The following is an 18,390-nucleotide window of genomic DNA, read 5'->3' on the forward strand; positions in this document are numbered from 1 at the left end:
AGAAAAGAAAACCTCAGTATACACTAATGAGATTTCATTTTTTTTCTTTTGTAATGCTGTGAATTTTATTTTATACATTTAAAAGCATAATTCTGAGACGAGTGCATGGCGTCACCAGACTGCTAATGTGGTTTGTGGCTCAAAAACAGTTAAGAACGCTGACCTCAAATTTGTCTCACTCTTCTGTGCTCTGTTAATTCAGAGCATTAATGTGGTCCATTATACTTTCGTACCAAAGCTTGTTTAGATTCGAGTAGTACAGATTAGCTTCTCTAGGGCTTCTCTTCATGGACCTCCTGGATATTGTGAGTTCCCTTTGAGTAGGTAGGAGTGTTTCCTACCATTCTTGTACTTGTCTTCTGCATTTCTTCTTTCACTCCAATTGTCTAATCCTGTGTTTCTACTGTATTAGACTCTCCATCCTTTTCACCGGCAGAATAAAACCTTATATTTCTCCTCCTGGATATTTCAGTAAGTACTGAGTTTTTCGGACCTCAAACTCTGATTTCTTGAATGAGTTTTGCAACTTTCTGGCTCAGTCCGGGGAGCTCCATTTCCTCTCCCTCCCACCAGTATAAGCATTCAGGGGCCGAGATTTCACTTTTGATATACCCAACTTTTGGTGATCCATTTTGTTCCTGCTACAGTAAAACTATGGTGTCAAGCTTGAAAGTCAAACTTGTAGCCTGACGAACATATGTTGCCAAACAAACTTAGTACATCATCAAGTTCTGTTCCAGTTCTCATAAGCTCTGGGGCCATGGTCAAGAGACTGAAATGCTCTAAATCTCAGATTCCTGCTCTTTGGGATGATACTGATAGTACACGTCTCATAGGATTGTTGTAAGGATTAAATAAAATATAGCATGCAAAGCGAGTAGCACAGTGCCTAGCAGGAAAGTCCATATTTCTCCGGAATATTGTGCATGTCTCTGTCACATTCACATCAAGTGTGTGTTAGACAAGAAAATTCTGGGCCCCCAGCCACACTCTAAAACAAACATCTCTGGGATGTGGGACCAGATGTCTGTATTTTAATAACCCCAGGGACCTAACATGCACTAAAGTTTGAAAACTCAGGGTAATAAACTGTTGATTATAATCAGCTTCAAAACATCTACCAGTGATTTTAGGACTCTCTTGCAAAGTTTTCTTGCAACGTTTCTTGCATTTCTTACAAAGTTTCAAAATTACTGACATAAATTTAATCACAATATCCTTGTAGTATCTTCTTAATACCTGTCTACACTGTAGTGATAGCTCCTTTTTTACTTCATATAGGTTATTTTTGCCTTTTTTTCCCCATAGTCAGCATCATCAGAGATTTACCTATTTATTAAACCTTTTTTTCAGTATGTTTTAAAATGTATTAATTTCTGCTCTCATTCACTATGACTAATCACTCAGTTGCTCCACAGTTTTGGATTTAATTGCAGGTTCTTTTTCAAATCTTTTGAGGTAGATGTTGAGAGCATCAAATTTTAGCCTTTCACTTTAAAAAATATATTTTGCAAAGCTCTACATTTTTCTTTGAGCATAGTTTAAAATCCTAACTGTAGTAATAACAGTCCCAGAGCTCAGATTAGGATATAATAAATGTTAAAATTGGAGGGAAAAGTGTCGGGGGAAATGTTTTTTAATTTCCATCTGCCATAAAAGAAAAAATCAAAATATTATCTCTGATTATAGGCTTTGTAAATAAAATAAAATTTTATATTACTTAACAGAGATTCAAATTACCCAAAGTAACTTAACAACAAATAGAAAACCCAAAGAGCCCTATGTCCATTCAAGAAATTTAAATTAAAATTATACAACTTCCAGGGGCTTCCCTGGTGGCGCAGTGGTTGAGAGTCTGCCTGCCGATGCAGGGGACACGGGTTCGTGCCCCGGTCCGGGAAGATCCTGCGTGCTGCAGAGCGGCTGGGCCCATGAACCATGGCCGCTGAGCCTGCGCATCCGGAGCCTGTGCTCCGCAACAGGCCGCAACAGTGAGAGGCCCGTGTACCGCTAAAAAAAAAAAAATTATACAACTTCCCATACACGAACTCCAGTCCCATACAGTTGCACTCTTGAATTCTATTTAAAGAAGAAATAATATCAATCCTATGCAAAGTTTTTTGGAAAACAGAAGAGGAGAGATGATTTCACAATTCATTTTATGAAGCCACTATAAGCCAGATACTGAAACCAGAAAAAGTCAATGCAAGAAAATAAAATTCCAGACAGATATCTTTCATGCCTGTAAGTACAAAATCCTTTTAAAAATTAGAAAATGGAATATTAAAGTATTAACAAGATAATACACTCTGATCAATATTGGTATGTATGCCAGAAATGCAAAAAAATCCCAGAAATCAACCATTATGTGTCACTACATTAATAGGTCAAGGGAGAAGATCATATGATCATTACAATTGATCCATAAAAAGCATTTGATAAAATACAATATGCATTTATGAAAACAACTCTCAAAAACCTAGGAATAGAAGGGACTTTCTCAAACTGATGAAGGACATCAATGTAAAACCTTCAGAAAATAGAATTCTTGAAGGTAAAATATTGAATGCTTTCCTCATGAGATTGGGAATAAGGGAAAGATATCCTCTCTCACCACTTCTATTCAATATTCTACTTACTCTACTTAAGGTCCTAATTTGTGTGATATGACAAGAAAAGAAACTAAAATTATAAAAATTAGTAAGAAAATAAGAGGTTAAGATAGTGTACCTTGAAAACGCTAAGGGATCTATGAGAAAGCAACTACAGCTACCTGAATTCAGTGATGTTGCAGGATAAAAAGTTAATATGTACGTATTTATATGTATATGTGTGTGTAAATATTATATAGATATAACTTATCTATATAAATATATATAACATTTACACACATATATATTATCAGTGAACAATTACAAATATGATAGTATCATTTATAATACTATTTAAAAAAATCTCATACTCAGAGATAAAATCAGCAAAGACCTCTACCGTGAAAACTAAATACTGCTGAGAGAAATGAATACATCTAAATAAATGTAGTGATAAGCCATTCATGATTGGAATAGTCAATATTGTTAAGATGTCAGTTCTCCTTACAGTAACCTATTGATTCAACACAATTCCAATAAAAATCCTGAAAGCCAGGCATTTTTTCTAGAACTTGACAAGTTAATTTTAAAGTGTATTTGGAAGGCAAAGGACCAACACTAGCCAAATTATCTCAAAAAGGAAGAACCAAGTTGGAATGTGTACCCTTTCTAATTTCTGGACTTATTATAAGTGACAGTAATCAGGACAGGATAGACAAATAGGTCCGTGGAACAGAACAGAAAGAAAATGATCCACATATATGGATCAGTAATTTTTGACAAGGGCACCAAAGCCCTTCTTCATAAGCTTATTGGTCATTTCGATGAGAAAAGGAATATTTCTTTAATAAATAGTTTTAGACTGACTGGATATCTATATAGGAAACAAGGAACCTTAACCCCTACCTCACACCATACTCAAACATCAATTTAAGGTGGATGCAAATTTAGGATAGGCTAAGATTTCTTATATAAAACACTGAAAAAAACTGTAAAAATAAATAATTTGGGCTTCATCAAAATTCAAACCTATGCTCCTCAAAAAACACCATCAAAAAAAGTTAAAAGGAAATAAAAAATAAAAATGGAATGCCACAAACTGGAAATAAATTAGTGACGTGCTGAGCTTCTGACTCACAGGAGGCTACTAAAATAGGCAAAAATAACCTACAGTGTTAGAAATGAGATCAGTGGTTGCTTCTGAGGGCCATGGGCAGCTGGAAAATAGCATAAGGGAACTTTCTGAGGTGACAGAAAAGTTGTGTCTTGTGCATTTGTCAAAACTGAATAAATGTTATAAATAAGATATGAACATTTCATTGTGCTTCAATATACCAGTTACTGTAAAAAATAAAATGCTAAAACTGCTATGAGCGGGTAATATAATATTTAACCTTTCAGTAACAAAGGACTTATTAGAAAAATTAAAACCATTTTCCATTTTCTGGCCATAAATACCATAAACAAAATTAAGGAAACCTGAGATGAAGTCTTTGTCATAAACATGATAGGAAAAATTTGTAGTATATAGAATTCTTAAAATCAACAGAGAAATAGTAAAGCTAGTTTAAAAGTCTGGCCGGGGACATTTATGTAAAATGAATATATAAAATATAAAATATGTTTTTTAATTGGAATATGGATTGGTATGGAATTTCTGGAAAGCAATTTGACAATGTGTGGTTCTTAAAAGAGTTTATGGCATTTAATCCAATAATTCAGATCTTAGTACCCAATGTAATTTAATAATCAAGGGTATTAAAATGATCCAAAATGTATATATAAGAATAAAGTAAACCCTATGATTCAATATAAAATGAGTGAATTATTTAGCAAATTAAGCTGAAAGTTGGTTATTTTCTTATAGCCTAATTTATATCAGACAGAAGTTGACTTAACTTCAATATTCATCAAATAGATAATTATTAAATGAAATACGGCATAGCTATACCGTAGAATATTATGCAATCATTAAAATTGTATCCCCAAGGAATCCTTAATAGCACCTGAAAATTTTATACTATAGTAAAGGCAATATAAAGGGTTCAGTACTTTACATTCTGTATGATAATAAGTACAATATATGTGAATATGCTTGTATATTAAGATACACATTACTTTAACAGATTATCTGTATACGGTATAATAGCAGTTGAATTTTTAATGATTTTCTGTATTTACTACAATGAACATGATTTACTTGGAAATGCAGATAAAATGCTGTCAACAGTAATTTTTTTGTAAAAAAAAGAAAAGGAAAGAAAGAAAGAAGGAAGGAAAAAAATAAATTAGTTCCTGGGGGATTAAAAGATATTACTGTTTTTGTTTGTTTGTTTGCGGTACGCGGGCCTCTCACTGTTGTAGCCTCTCCCGTTGCGGAGCACAGGCTCCGGACGCGCAGGCTCAGCAGCCATGGCTCACGGGCCCAGCCGCTCCGCGGCATGTGGGATCTTCCCGGACCAGCGCACAAACCCGTGTCCCCGGCATCGGCAGGCGGACTCCCAACCACTGCGCCACCAGGGAAGCCCTGGTTTTTTTTTTTTAAGTGCTGCCATTTGATACGAGAATTGCAAGGATTCCAATTCACAGTGTCCATTGAGCAGGTGGCACCTGGCAACTGCATTTATTGCTATTGCCACGTTATAATAAAATAAATTTTGACAAATTTCAGTACTCTGGTGGAAATGGAGTCACAATTTCTGAAGAGTTCCACAAATTTTGACAAGCATCAATCATACTTTGTTTCATTGCTGCTTTAATTGCATTATACAGATCTCAGGATGTGTCTAAATGTGCAAATATCTGCTTTCCCAGTGTGGCTCCATTTCTAAGGCTGCTGAAATTGAAGGCTGACCACTGCAGTATCCCAATATTACAGCCATTTGGAGACAGGAATGTAAAGTTCAGAATGATCTTGAAAATCTCATTATTTTCTGAGTAACATCTGGTTCTATTGAAGTTTGTGGCACTTCATATGACCATTAAAAACAAAGCATATTTTATCAAACAGTGGGGTGAACCTAGATTCGAAATTGAGATGAATTCTCATTAACAAATTCCAACACTCCCAAGCATGCATTTAGGTTTTCAAACACCCGATTCTTGTGGACTTACTAATTAGTGGTTAATAGTAGACCAATAACTCTGGTCCTTTGACTAAATAACATTTAGTAGACTGTTTATTAATTTAGTATTAATATTGAAATTTCATGTTTGGAATTGGTGTGTAACAATTGTTAAATATAGAGCCTAGAGTGGGACTTTCTTGCTGTGTCAGAAAGGTACTGCAGCCCCAGAGCGGTGGATAATGTGGGAAAAGCACCATGAAATTCTAAAGAGCAGGCTGGAAGATTAATTGAGGAGAATTCTCTCATAGGAGAAGAGCAGAAAGGAGGGGGTCTGTCCCCCTCCAAGCACGAGGAAGGGGGAAAGGCAAGAGAAGAGCAGAAAGGAGGGGGTCTGTCCTCCTCCAAGCACGAGGAAGGGGGAAAGGCAAGAGAACCACTCATAGAATTTGGATGTTCGCCAGATGGGGAGGTTGCTCTCTCACCCAGGCTGGCAGAGCTGTAGCATCATCTAGTCCTGACCAGGCTGGTACCAGAGCAGTGTGCAAGAGAGGACGGGGGACAACCTGAGTTGGGAGGTGTAGTGGTGATTCTTCTCACCATGATGAATCTGTGAGCAGGATACAGGATGCAGCCACAGCTGTTCATGGTGGCTAAATAAGGAGATAAAGGTCACCAACTGGACAACGCTCATTTCCACATTTGATGGGACAAATAAGTTTGGGTCTTTTAATGAATTAGCTGCAGTAATAAATTTAACTGAAAAGATGTCTTCCGTAACTATCAATATTCTGATCACATGAAATTTTGAGATAAAAATTGAATTCTCTTGCTATAAAATAATTTGTTAAATCTTTAAAATTATTTTGACCAGTAAGTTGTACATAGAGTGAGTTTTACTTTATGGAAACACTGGTTGATAGAAACAACTAAGTGAAATTCAAAATTATACATTGTCCAATCATTTAGAGCTATTATTAATCATTACATAACCATATATATGCATATAAATATTTACTTTATTTAATTTAATAATCCCTAAATATTTTAATTAATGAACTTTAACAAATATTTAAGTCTCTACTATATGGAAGACCCTGGAATTGAAATTCAGAAAATTAGGGATGTCACCAGATTGCTAAAGAACACTCTTCTTATTGTGGGGCTTCTCCTTTTGAGCCATGCTTGGATTTTAGGAAGAGAAGGTGAAAGTATGACTTTACACTCACCCACTTAGCTGCAGTTATTTTAAAGTTTAACCTCTCCCCATGGAAAACCTGACAGTTTTAATATTTATGAAGCTCTTATTTTTCAGATATTTAGGTGTAATACTTAGTTCCATGTTCCATCCTTTCTTTTGACCCAACCTTCAAACCCACAACTTCTGAAGTATCAGGAGAAGTGAGATGGACAGAGGGGGATAGACTGCTCAGGAATCAGCTAACAGCTAAAACTTACAGGACCTTCTTTGAAAAAAGAATGGACTGGCATCCAATAGACATTTCCCAAATTTATTTTAATTAATCAGCTAATATACACAAGATGTGTTTTATATTCATGCAGTCACAGACACTGTTTACTATGAGGTAGATTCACAAAATTATTCAATACATAAATTCCAGAAGTCTGTTTTTTTTAATATTTCAATTTATTACCAAGGAAACTTAGCTGAGCTTATATGTCTGTTTTTCAGCATGGTTCTCCTTTTTTTTTTTTTTTTTTCTCTGTGGTACGCGGCCCTCTCACTGTTGTGGCCTCTCCCGTTGCGGAGCACAGGCTCCGGACGCGCAGGCTCAGCGGCCATGGCTCACGGGCCCAGCCGCTCCACGGCACGCGGGATCCTTGCGGACCGGGGCACGAACCCGTGTCCCTTGCATCGGCAGGCGGACTCCCAACCACTGCGCCACCAGGGAAGCCCTAGCATGGTTCTCCTTTAAAACCAGTGTTCCATCTCTTCTGTTACAAGATGGAAATTACCAAGAAACTGGTTGAAGAGCTCATCATCCTTTTGTTTTCTGTTCACTTATTTCTAGTCACTGGAGGGTATTTTGCTTCATGTCAGAAACGTCATCAGTGATCCTCTGCTTCCTGCTGCACCTGCAAGCTCCACTTACCTCCACTTGCCAGGCTCCAGCTAATATTATATTGGGTTAGTTCCTGCCCTAAACAAGATCTATGTAAAACCTCACTGGCTGAGAAGGGAAGGTTTCCGTCCTTCTCAGGGTCTCCCACATATCACCTGGGGTCTCACTATCCCTTTTCCAGGACCATTTCTCCTGAGCGTAGCTACCCTTTCTCGCCAGATCTTGTCCAATTCAATTTGACCAAACCTTGTTTTGTAGCCCCCTCGAGACTGTTCTTGTGGTTGTGACCTTAACCCTGTGTCAAGGCCATTTGGAGCATGGTCTCTTCCTTTGGACCTCTTAATCCAGCCCTAGAGTAAAACTGCCCTGGTAAGTGCAACTGCAGATTCAGCAACAGTAAGCATCTTTGTTGGACAGAACAATTCATCTTATAAATATTTCACCTTGTTATTGTTTTGGCCATTTAAAATAAGATTATGTTTTCTCATATATCTATCAGCCATTATACAAACCTAAGTTTTACCAAAATACAGTTTTATGGACAATGTGTTTGGGATTTTTCGCTCTAGAATTCTATAGTTTATATGTGTGAACACATTTAAAACTAATATTTTTTACATAACCTTTCAAAAATTTATTTCTTCACACATTCACCAGTCTTCACAGGACTTTATATTTTATTCATGTTTCAGGATATTATTATCATTATTTAGACAGCTAGTTTCTTTTCTAATTCTTTTGGCTACTTGGAACTCTGCTGTTCAGTGCTTCTTTATAGTGTTTTTATTGTTATTGTTGATAATCTCAAAAGGACATACCTGGGATATACATATCTTGCTGAATTGTAAACTGTCTTTCATATACCCCCTTTCTTTCTATGCCTCTCTCCCTTCTTTATTCCAATTGGCATAAGAACTCTTTCTTGACAAGTCAGTCGTGAGTCAGTTGAGATAGAATTAATTTATTTGAGCAGAGATTAGAAAACAATTTTGAATAAAATGTGCTGATTTGCTCTACTGGAACATAGCATCACTTTTCAAAAGCATTCCTCATGGTTTCTCAGATGCTGCTACTTCCTTGGCAATATTTTTAAATGAGTTTCACAAATCGACACTTCTCGAAGTGTGGTCCCCAGAGCAGCACCATTAACATCTCCTGGGAACAAGTAGAAATGTAAATTAGCCAGCCCTGGGGTAGACTTACTGTATCAGAAACAATAACGGTGGAGGCAAGCCAGCCATCTGTTTTGAAGCAAGCCCTCCAGGTAATTTTGATGCACACTGAAACCTGAAAACCAGTACTCTAGGCAGTAAAACCCACACGCAGTTTCTTAAATAAAAAGGTGACATGATCATAGATGGGTTTAAAAAACCTGCCTGATAGGATTATTTCACAGAGGTAAATATTTTTAAAAGTCATTTTACTGGGACCAGTTTTAACTATTTCATATTGAAATGGCCCAATGGAAAACATAACAAGTTTTAGTAAAACAATGTGTTTTATGTTACTAAGGGCATAAAATAATTTCTTCATAGCAAATGCAGAAACCTTCCTTCCGTTAAAATAGAATTCAAAGAAGTGTAATTTGCTAGATGACTTGATGTGCTGCCCTTATCTTTATGTGCCTGGTTTTCTGCTGGATTAATTAGCCTACGTTTTCATTGAATCTCAGATCCTTGGAAATTAGCCCTTAGAGGAAGATAAATTTTGAATATTGAAAAATTGAAAATAAAATTGTTTAGGGTAATTCCTTTCTTAAGATAGAAGAAATAGCATCAAAAAGAAGGTAGGAGCATTCTAAACCATAACAAGAAGGGGTTACTTGAGTTGCCAGGTTAAAAAAAATAAAGTGGGAAAGTAGAAGGCAGGCCAGAGGGAAGGGATGCAGGTAAGGTTCACCTGCTTTGTGCTGTCTAGAGGCGGCCCTGGAAGGACTCCTTAGGGGAGTTATCCCATCACTTTGAACTTGTTCGTAAACGCGCCTCAAAGACTTTGGTGTGCAGAGCCCTGTGTCATGTGACTCATAATAAATTCACGTATTAATTATTTTCCAGCTTTCTCCAATGGCCATTGTGATGACTGTCCTTTTTCTGTGTTTATTACTGTTAGGTTTTATCTGCTAACATTAGAGCACGCAGACATTTCTGTGAAAACGTTATGGTTCTTCTGGGTCCTCTGAAGTACTCTGTAGATTATGTGCAACCTTTCACGGAACATCCGTTCGAAGGACACTCCATGTCAGGACCATTTTTTTGTATGCTCCGTTTTTTCAGTTACAAACAGTGGGTGTGAATATCAAGGGTCAGTGCAGTCTTAAGCAACAGTAAGATTGTTTAATGATGTTTATTTATTTCAGGAGTTTTTAAAAAGTGTTGTTATTTCTTGGCATTTTGGCAGTGAGTCTTCCGATGCTCTCTTCAGACTCCGGGATTGATGGAAAGGAAAAAATTTAGAGGACTGTTTCACTTTCCGCTTTTATAATGGCAATATTTTCCCTATGCACAACAGATGCCACTGACACATGGTTAGTTCCAAATGTAGAAGCTGAACTTCATCAGAAGTGTCTTGAGCAAAGAAAAGAATATTGCTCTTCAGGCATTAACTATAGCCCTGAGTCACTCTGTTGGGTCCAAGTTTCATTTCTATTCTCATATTAGATCATACCCTTTTGATTTACTTGTAATCCCATTGGAGAGGGAACTGTGCTGGGAAAGTGAGGGATGTATTTAATGCTGCACGTAGATACTTGCACACAAGAATTTTAAGGTTTATGGAATATGTACGTGTCTATGTAGACATAGATACAGCCTTTTATTGCACATAATTAATGGGACAATGTTCTTCATTTTTCAGCTACAGAATTTATCTCATTTTGCCTTTTCTTTGGGAAATAATTGTGAAATCTATATACATATTACTTTCATGGGTCAACAACTAGAATATTGAATCATTAGATTATTTTTGGTCCCAGGATATCTAGGCACTTGAACATCAATATTGACCATATGGCTACTAAGTTTCAAGCTGTCGTGCTTAAGTTAAATATAACTGATTTTGCATCAGAAAATCCTTGCTTTACAAAATACCTGCCACTGAAAAGATTCTTTCTATTATACAGACAATTCGAGCTCAGTACCAGCAAACATACAGTGTTTAAGATTGTAGCATCATGATGGATGATAGCACACTTCTAAACATCTCAATCCTTTACAAACTGCAGCTGCACCATTATGCCTCTCAAAATAATTCATGCAACAGCACTGCCTTTAAAGAACTATTCACAATCAAATTCAAACTCACAAAAATGTATCTGCCAGTAATTCTTAAACTTTTCGTTATCACGACTCATTATTTTTTTGTAATTCCTCAATTCTTGCAGCCCATATTCATTGTGGGATATATTTATTTCATTCATACAATTAACTAATATTTATTGATCATTTACTATAAACCAAGAATATGGTGCTAGGAACTAAGGATACTTTGTAGGTCATACCAAGTTCTTTACTTCCTGGAACTTACCAACTAACCTTATTTTTCAAAATAAAGTGCATCTAATGCATTTTAATGGGGATCAGGGGCTGCAGGATTTTGCGGTAACCTTTGAGATACATGAAAAGTTGTAAAGCGAGGTTTGGAATCATTGCCTAATAATCAGATTTTCAATTTCAAACTATCCAGGAATGAAACAGTTATGTGCTTTTATTTTGCATACCAAAACAATGTCTGAAGTTCTGCCGAAGGCAGTAATGAATATCTGCAATTATCACAAGCTGAATGTGACCGTGAATACTCTATGCTTTGAGAGTCAGTCTGAGTGGGCATTAAATACTTCACGCCTCAAAGGTAAAATTGAGTACGTTTTTGTGTAAGTTAAAGAAGACATTCCTCGCAGAAATTATTTCTATGACATCCACTTAAGATTATGTGAAGAAGCGGACAGTTACGGCATTTGGGCAGACTCCAATTCGTTTTCTGCCCTTATGTTCCCACTGTACAATTTAACCATTTAATCCCCACCATAGAGAATGCATGCAACAAAAAGTTGAAGAATGAGTGAATGGATTAATGATTAAGAATAACTCCTTTTCCCATACAATAGAAAAAGGTAGTGTTTCGCAGTATATATCGATGTCACCAAGGGACACAGTAACACTTTCTGAAGGCTGTAGGTAGGTATACAAATTCATACAGTGCTGCCATAAAAAGTTACACCTCTTTTGGCTTCATTTTCTCCATTCCTTGTTTCTTTGCAGAGCGATTCAACGTGTATCTTATGCCTACACCAAACCTGGACATTTATGGCGAATGCACAATGCAGATCACTCATGAGAATATCTATCTCTGGGATATCCACAATGCCAAGGTCAAGCTGGTCATGTGGCCTCTCAGCTCACTGAGGAGATACGGGCGGGACTCAACATGGTTCACGTTTGAGTCAGGAAGGTAAGCTTTGAGCGCAGAAGCCACAGGCAAAGGTTCTGTCCCGCAGTGCCCAGGCTGGCCGTTTCATTTCCATGAAGGGTAGAGAGCACCAAATATATATCAATAATTTCTTCACATTCTTACTGATAATCTGAATAAAATTGTGTTAACTCTATGGCAGGTTAAGTACCCCATTCAAAATAATTCCCGTCTCTTACTCTGGCATCAAACCAGTTTCATAATTATCTTTATCGTACAAGATCTTTGTGAAATTATTACAAGATTATATTTGGGGTTCATCTTCCTATATTTTTGGTGCAATAGGATCTCCATAAAATTCAACATGTCCTTGCCAGCATTATAATTGTGGGGGTTTTTTAAAGGAAAATATTTTGAAAGGAGTTTTATATAAAATTGCTTAAATACTACCTTTTAGGTTTGAGATAAGTTAATGCAATATTCATTTACCCAGATGTTTATGTTAATAACATTAATTAAGTGTTATTAATTCAGAATGACTGAAAAAAAAAGTTGGCAAATCCATAGTTTATGAAATGTGTAATTCAGATTTTAAATGTAGTATGTCAAGACAAATACATTGGTTTCTTGATCACAGCACATGGTTGGAATCCATAAATGTCTAAAATGAATGTCTAAAATGTGCTTGCTTCACAATCATTATTCACAGGTACGGGTTTAGACGTGAGCTTCAACCAACTGAATCAACGTTATTATGCTCTGACCCCTTTGTGATATTGTTGTCACACATCCAAGACAAGACTTAGGTTTAGGGATTCTCTATAAGAGATGTTTAATGTAGTCACACTTGGGGACATGATTTATCACATTCTAGAAATGAATCTGTGGCCTTATAAGGTAATTACAGTGAAGTCACTATGTGACTAGATAGATAAATTACAATAGTTATACAACAGAATATTACCTACCCATGACACACAACTTGGATGAATCTCAGAAACAATGTTGTAAGCATTATGTGTAATTCCATCGGTAGGAAATTCTACAACAGACAAAACTAATTTACAGTGACAGAAAGCAAATGAATGGTTGCCTAGGATTGGGGATAGGGAGAGAATGGACTCCAGGAAACACAGAGGAACTTTGGGGGTGTTGAAAATGCCATGTATCCTGACTTTTGTCAAGAGCCACGGAACTGTGTATAAATATTGGTGTGCACTGTTACATGCAAATTCTCCCCCAGTGTTTTTAATGTGAAAAGAAAAAGTGGGGAAAGAAAGTTGGAGGGGATTTACTATTCTTATTTTATATACTTTCCCACTGTTTGAGGTTTGACAGTGAGCATTTGTTACTTTTACAACAAAACACTTCCTCTGGAAGGAATGGGGCCAAGGAAGGGGAGAGAGCCCCAAGCGTTTTCTGGAGAGGGGGTCTTTCTGGAGAGGGGGTCTTGAAGCTGTGAGATACAGCCAGGCTTTTATTCCTAGGTAGGCGCAGTAAAGTCAGAAGTATGTTTTCATAACCTGAGCAGGCTTTGCACTTTTTACATTTTTCTTGTAAATCTCCGTTTTTTAATACTTTATATCATCTGGTTAAAAAGTTAACCCAAACTTTTGAGGGAGTAATTGGAAAGAAAAGCTTAAAATCACTCATAATTTCTCCATCTTGAGAAAATGGCTTTTAATATTTTGGTTTACTTCTTTCCAATATATTTTAAAATCAGCATATTTTCACTTAACATTATATTGAGAAGTAATCTCTGAGTCCTTTAAAATCAAGATTTTTGTGGTCATATGGTATCTGAACATATGATGTACTATCATTAATTTAATATTAGGGTGTTTCCAGAATGAACTAGTATAAATAAAGCCACTCTGACCGACCATCTGCGAAAAGATGTGCAAATATCTGATCATTTTCTTAGCAGAGCCTTTTTCAAGAATTACTGGGTCAAAAGCTGTGAACATTTTCAAGGTTCTTCACAATATAGCAAATTGCTTTCAAGGGAAGTAAAATCAATTCACACACCCTCTAAGGGTGCAAAGAGAGTGCTCTTCTTGACCCCATAACCACAGCATTAAAATGATGATTTAGGATGTTTCTATTTTGATAGAGGACTTGGATATCTTGTTATTTTTTTTCTTTTCTCCTTTGTTTCTTTATGTTTGGAGGTGTGTCCTTGTGTTCATTTCTATGTTTTTCCTTCTTTGAAATTTGGGTGTCCTTTGCCCTTTAATATTTGGGCTATTGATCATTATTCTGTGTGTCTAGTTTGTAAATTCCAGAAGATCTCACTCTGATTAAAGGTAGCCAAGGGCAGAAGGTTTTGTCCATGTGTGATCCAGAGAAATGAAAGCAGGACGCTGTGTTCCCTAGGTCAGGACTGGGAGAAGCGGGGAGGGGAATGGCATGAGTGATGACAAGTGACAATTTAAAGGAAAAGTTGGCGGGTAAGGCCCGGCCTGTCATCCTAGTGAACCTTGAGCTGAAGAATGACGTTTTCTGCGTTTTATGTTACTAGCTCTTTGCACAAGGCACATCGTTTGGAAGCAGTCTCTAGCCATTTATTCATACTACTGCATGTACTGGAATGTAATAAAATTGGATGCCAAAATAGTCCTTTTTCGACCGACAGGCTTTTTCCAAAATGCACTTTAAATTCTACTGTACCGATAAAAGATAAGAATAAACAGTAAAAGCGGAGCAAGGTCATTCTTTCTGGAGGAGCCTACCTCATACATCCTCACACTCATACCCCATACATCTGAGGACAGAAAGAGAGCGGGGACCGGGAAGCGTTCACTGGGAGCTGTCCTCAAAGGGGCGCAGCCTGGGGAGGTGAAGTCATGGCCCCCTGCCTGCTCAGAGGAATTGCTCTTTTTTTTAAAATAAATTTATTTATTTATTTATGGCTGCGTTGGGTCTTCGTTGCTGCGCGGGCTTTCTCTAGTTGTGGTGAGTGGGGGCTGCTCTTCGTTGCGGTGCGCAGGCTTCTCATTGCGGTGGCTTCTCTTGTTGCGGAGCATGGGCTCTAGGCTCGTGGGCTTCAGTAGTTGTGGCACGCAGGCTCAGTAATTGTGACTCGCGGGCTCCAGAGCGCAGGCTCAGTAGTTGTGGTGCACAGGCTTAGTTGCTCCACGGCATGGGGGATCTTCCTGGACCAGGGATCGAACTCGTGTCCCCTGCATTGGCAGGTGGATTCTTAACCACTGAGCCACCAGGGAAGTCCCAGGAATTGCTCTTTTACCATAAAGATTTTAAGTTTGTATTTTAAGAGTGAAAACCACCCATGTGTCATGCAAGATTATTTAATCAAAAAATCAAAAAAGATATCCAAACCTGCAGAGGAAGTCATAGGATTCGTGATTATGTGCAATTTTATCCTGTGAGAGACAAAACCACTTTTTTAACTGCTGATGTGGCTTTTTCACTTCACATAACCTCACAAATGTTGTAAGCAAAACTAAGGATGAGCTCAAATGCCTGCATAACAAAATTCAAGGGAGCCCCGAATCCTTTTTTATAAAATGATTGTTCAAAACATAACCTCCCTATTCAGCACAATGTTTAATATAACACAATCAGTGCTTAAAATATATGTCTTACTAACTTTGATAATATTATCCTTATTGAGAAGCCTGGGGAAAATCTGGTTACAGATTTTTAACAATTGGAAATATAAAACAATACGGTTCCCATAGGAAGATGGTTAATGAAAGCAAATGCTCTATGTGCTATAATCAAGGATTTCGTGATGTCATAGTGAGGCTTATTCTATCCTTAAACCTTTTTTGATCAGTAATACAGAGATAAATCCTTCCTTCTCTAATGTATGACCAGTTAGTTAAAATAAAAGGTAAGGCAGACAGTTTTTAAATGTGATACCAAAGCATGATTACTCCCCCCAAAAAAGATAATTTGACTGTAGCAAAATTAAGAACTTGCCTCTGCAAAAACACTTTTAAGGGAATGAAAAGCAAGACACTGATCTAGAGAAAATATTTGGAAGTCACATATTTGACAGTGCACTTGTATCCAAAACATATATAGAACTTCTAACTCAAAAATAAGAAAAACTACAACCCAATTTTAAAAATAGGGAAAAGATTCAAGCAGAAACTTCACCAAAGAAGACATATGATTGATCAATTATCACAGTAATTATCATATGTCTTTTTGTACATCAAAAGACAATATCAGCAGAGTAAAGAGGCAACTCACGAATTGGGAGAAAATATTTACAAGTCATATATTTGATAAGTGGTTAATGTCCAGAATATAGAGAGAACTTCTAAAAATTAATAACAACAAAAAACAATCTAATTAAAAAATAAGCAAAGGACTTAAGTAGACATTTCTCCAGAGAAGATATACAAATAGTCAGTAGCATATGAAACAATGTTCAGCGTCACTAATTTTTAGGGAAATGCAAATCAAAACTGTGATGAGATGCCACTCACACCCATTAAGAGGGCTACTATCAAAATAATAATAAGTGTTGGTGAGGGTGTGGAGGAATTGGAACCATTGTGCACTGTTGGTGGGTATGTAAAACTGTAGAGCCCCTGTGGAAAACAGTATGGCAGTTCCTCAAAAAATTAAAAATAGGGCTACCATATATGATCCAACAATTCCACTTACGGGCATACACCCAAAAGAATTGAAAGTAGGGTCTCAAAAAGATATATGTACACTAATGTTCATAGAAGCATTATTCACAAGAGCTAAAACATGAAAGCAACTCAAGTGTCCATCAATGGATAAATGGATTTTTAAAATGTGATATATACATACAATGAAGATTATTACGCAGCCATAAAAAGGAAGGAAATTCTGACACATGCTGTAACATCGATGAACCTTGAGGACACTATGCGAAGTGAAATAAGCCAGCCACAAAGAGTTAAGTACAGTATGATTCAACTTACATGAGGTACTTACAGTGGTCAAAATCATAGAGACAGAAAGTAGAATGATGATTGCCAGGAGCTAGGAGGAGAGGGCATGGACAATTATTGTTGAATGAGTATAGAGTTTCAATTTTACAAAATGAAAAGAGTTATGGGGATGGACAGTGATGATGGTTTCACAATATTATAAATGTATTTAATATCACTAATCTTAAACACGGTTAAGATAGACCACACAATATTGAAGGAAAAGAACTAAGTGAAAAGACCGATACTACCGGACTTCAAGACATAACTATAAATCTACTGTCATGAAGGCAGTGTAGTATTAGTGAAGAACACACAAATAGGCCAGTGGATCAGAATAGAAAGCCCAGAAATAGGCCGCATAAGTAAAGTCAACTGATCTATGACAAAGGAGCAAAGGTAATACAATGGAGAAAAGCTAGCTTCTTCAACAAATAGTGCTGGAAAAACTGACATTCACATGCTAAAAATAATTCTAGACACAGACCTTACACCCTTGACAAAAATTAACTCAGAATGGATCACAGACCTAAATGTAAAATGCAAGACCATAAAACTCCTAGAATATAACATAGGAGAAAACCTACATGACCCTGCGTATAGTGATGACATTTTAGATACAACACCAAAGTCATGATCCATTAAGGAATTAACGGATAAGCTGGACTTCATTAAAATTAAAAACTTCTGCTCTGCAAAAGACTTCTCAATGAAAAGACAAGCCACAGGCTGGGAGATCATATTTGAAAAAGATACGTATGATAAAGGACTTTATCCAAAATTACAAAGACTCTTAAAACTCAACAGTAAGAAAGCAAAAACCCAATTAAAAAATGAGCCAAAGACTTTGACAAATAACTCGTCAAAGAAGATATACAGATGGCAAATAAGTACACCATATATCATCAGGGGAATGTAAATTAAAATAACAATTAGATACCACTATACACCTACTAGAATGGCCAAAATCTGGAACACTGGCAACAGCAAATGCTGGAGAGAATGTGGAATAAAAGGACTTTTCATTCCTTGCTCATAGGAATGCAAACTGGTGTAGCCACTTTGGAGGACAATTTGGTGGTTTCTTATGAAACTAAACATATTCCTACCATACAATATAGCAATCAGGCTCCTTGATATTTACCCAAAGAAGTTGAAAACTTATGTCCACACAGAAACCTACACATGAATGGTTATAGCAGGTTTATTCATAATTGTCAGAGCTTGGGATCAACCAAGATGTCCTTCAGAAGGTGAATGAATAAACTGTGTTGCATACAAATAATAGAATACTATTCAGCCCTAAAAA

The 18,390-nt window shown here is 36.7% G+C and overlaps 1 protein-coding gene across 2 annotated transcripts in view; it reads left to right on the forward strand.

The window, feature by feature from the left end:
* Positions 1 to 18,390, forward strand: part of DOK6 (docking protein 6) — a 430,409-nt gene that overhangs the window by 263,938 nt on the left and 148,081 nt on the right. For both annotated transcript variants that reach the window (XM_030868146.2, XM_060310052.1), the window contains exon 5: positions 11,997 to 12,186. In XM_030868146.2, the coding sequence (XP_030724006.1) occupies positions 11,997 to 12,186 (190 nt within the window). The remainder of the gene's footprint in view (positions 1 to 11,996; positions 12,187 to 18,390) is intronic.

Source organism: Globicephala melas, chromosome 13 (assembly GCF_963455315.2).
Source record: "Globicephala melas chromosome 13, mGloMel1.2, whole genome shotgun sequence".
Classification (NCBI taxonomy): Eukaryota; Metazoa; Chordata; class Mammalia; order Artiodactyla; family Delphinidae; genus Globicephala; species Globicephala melas.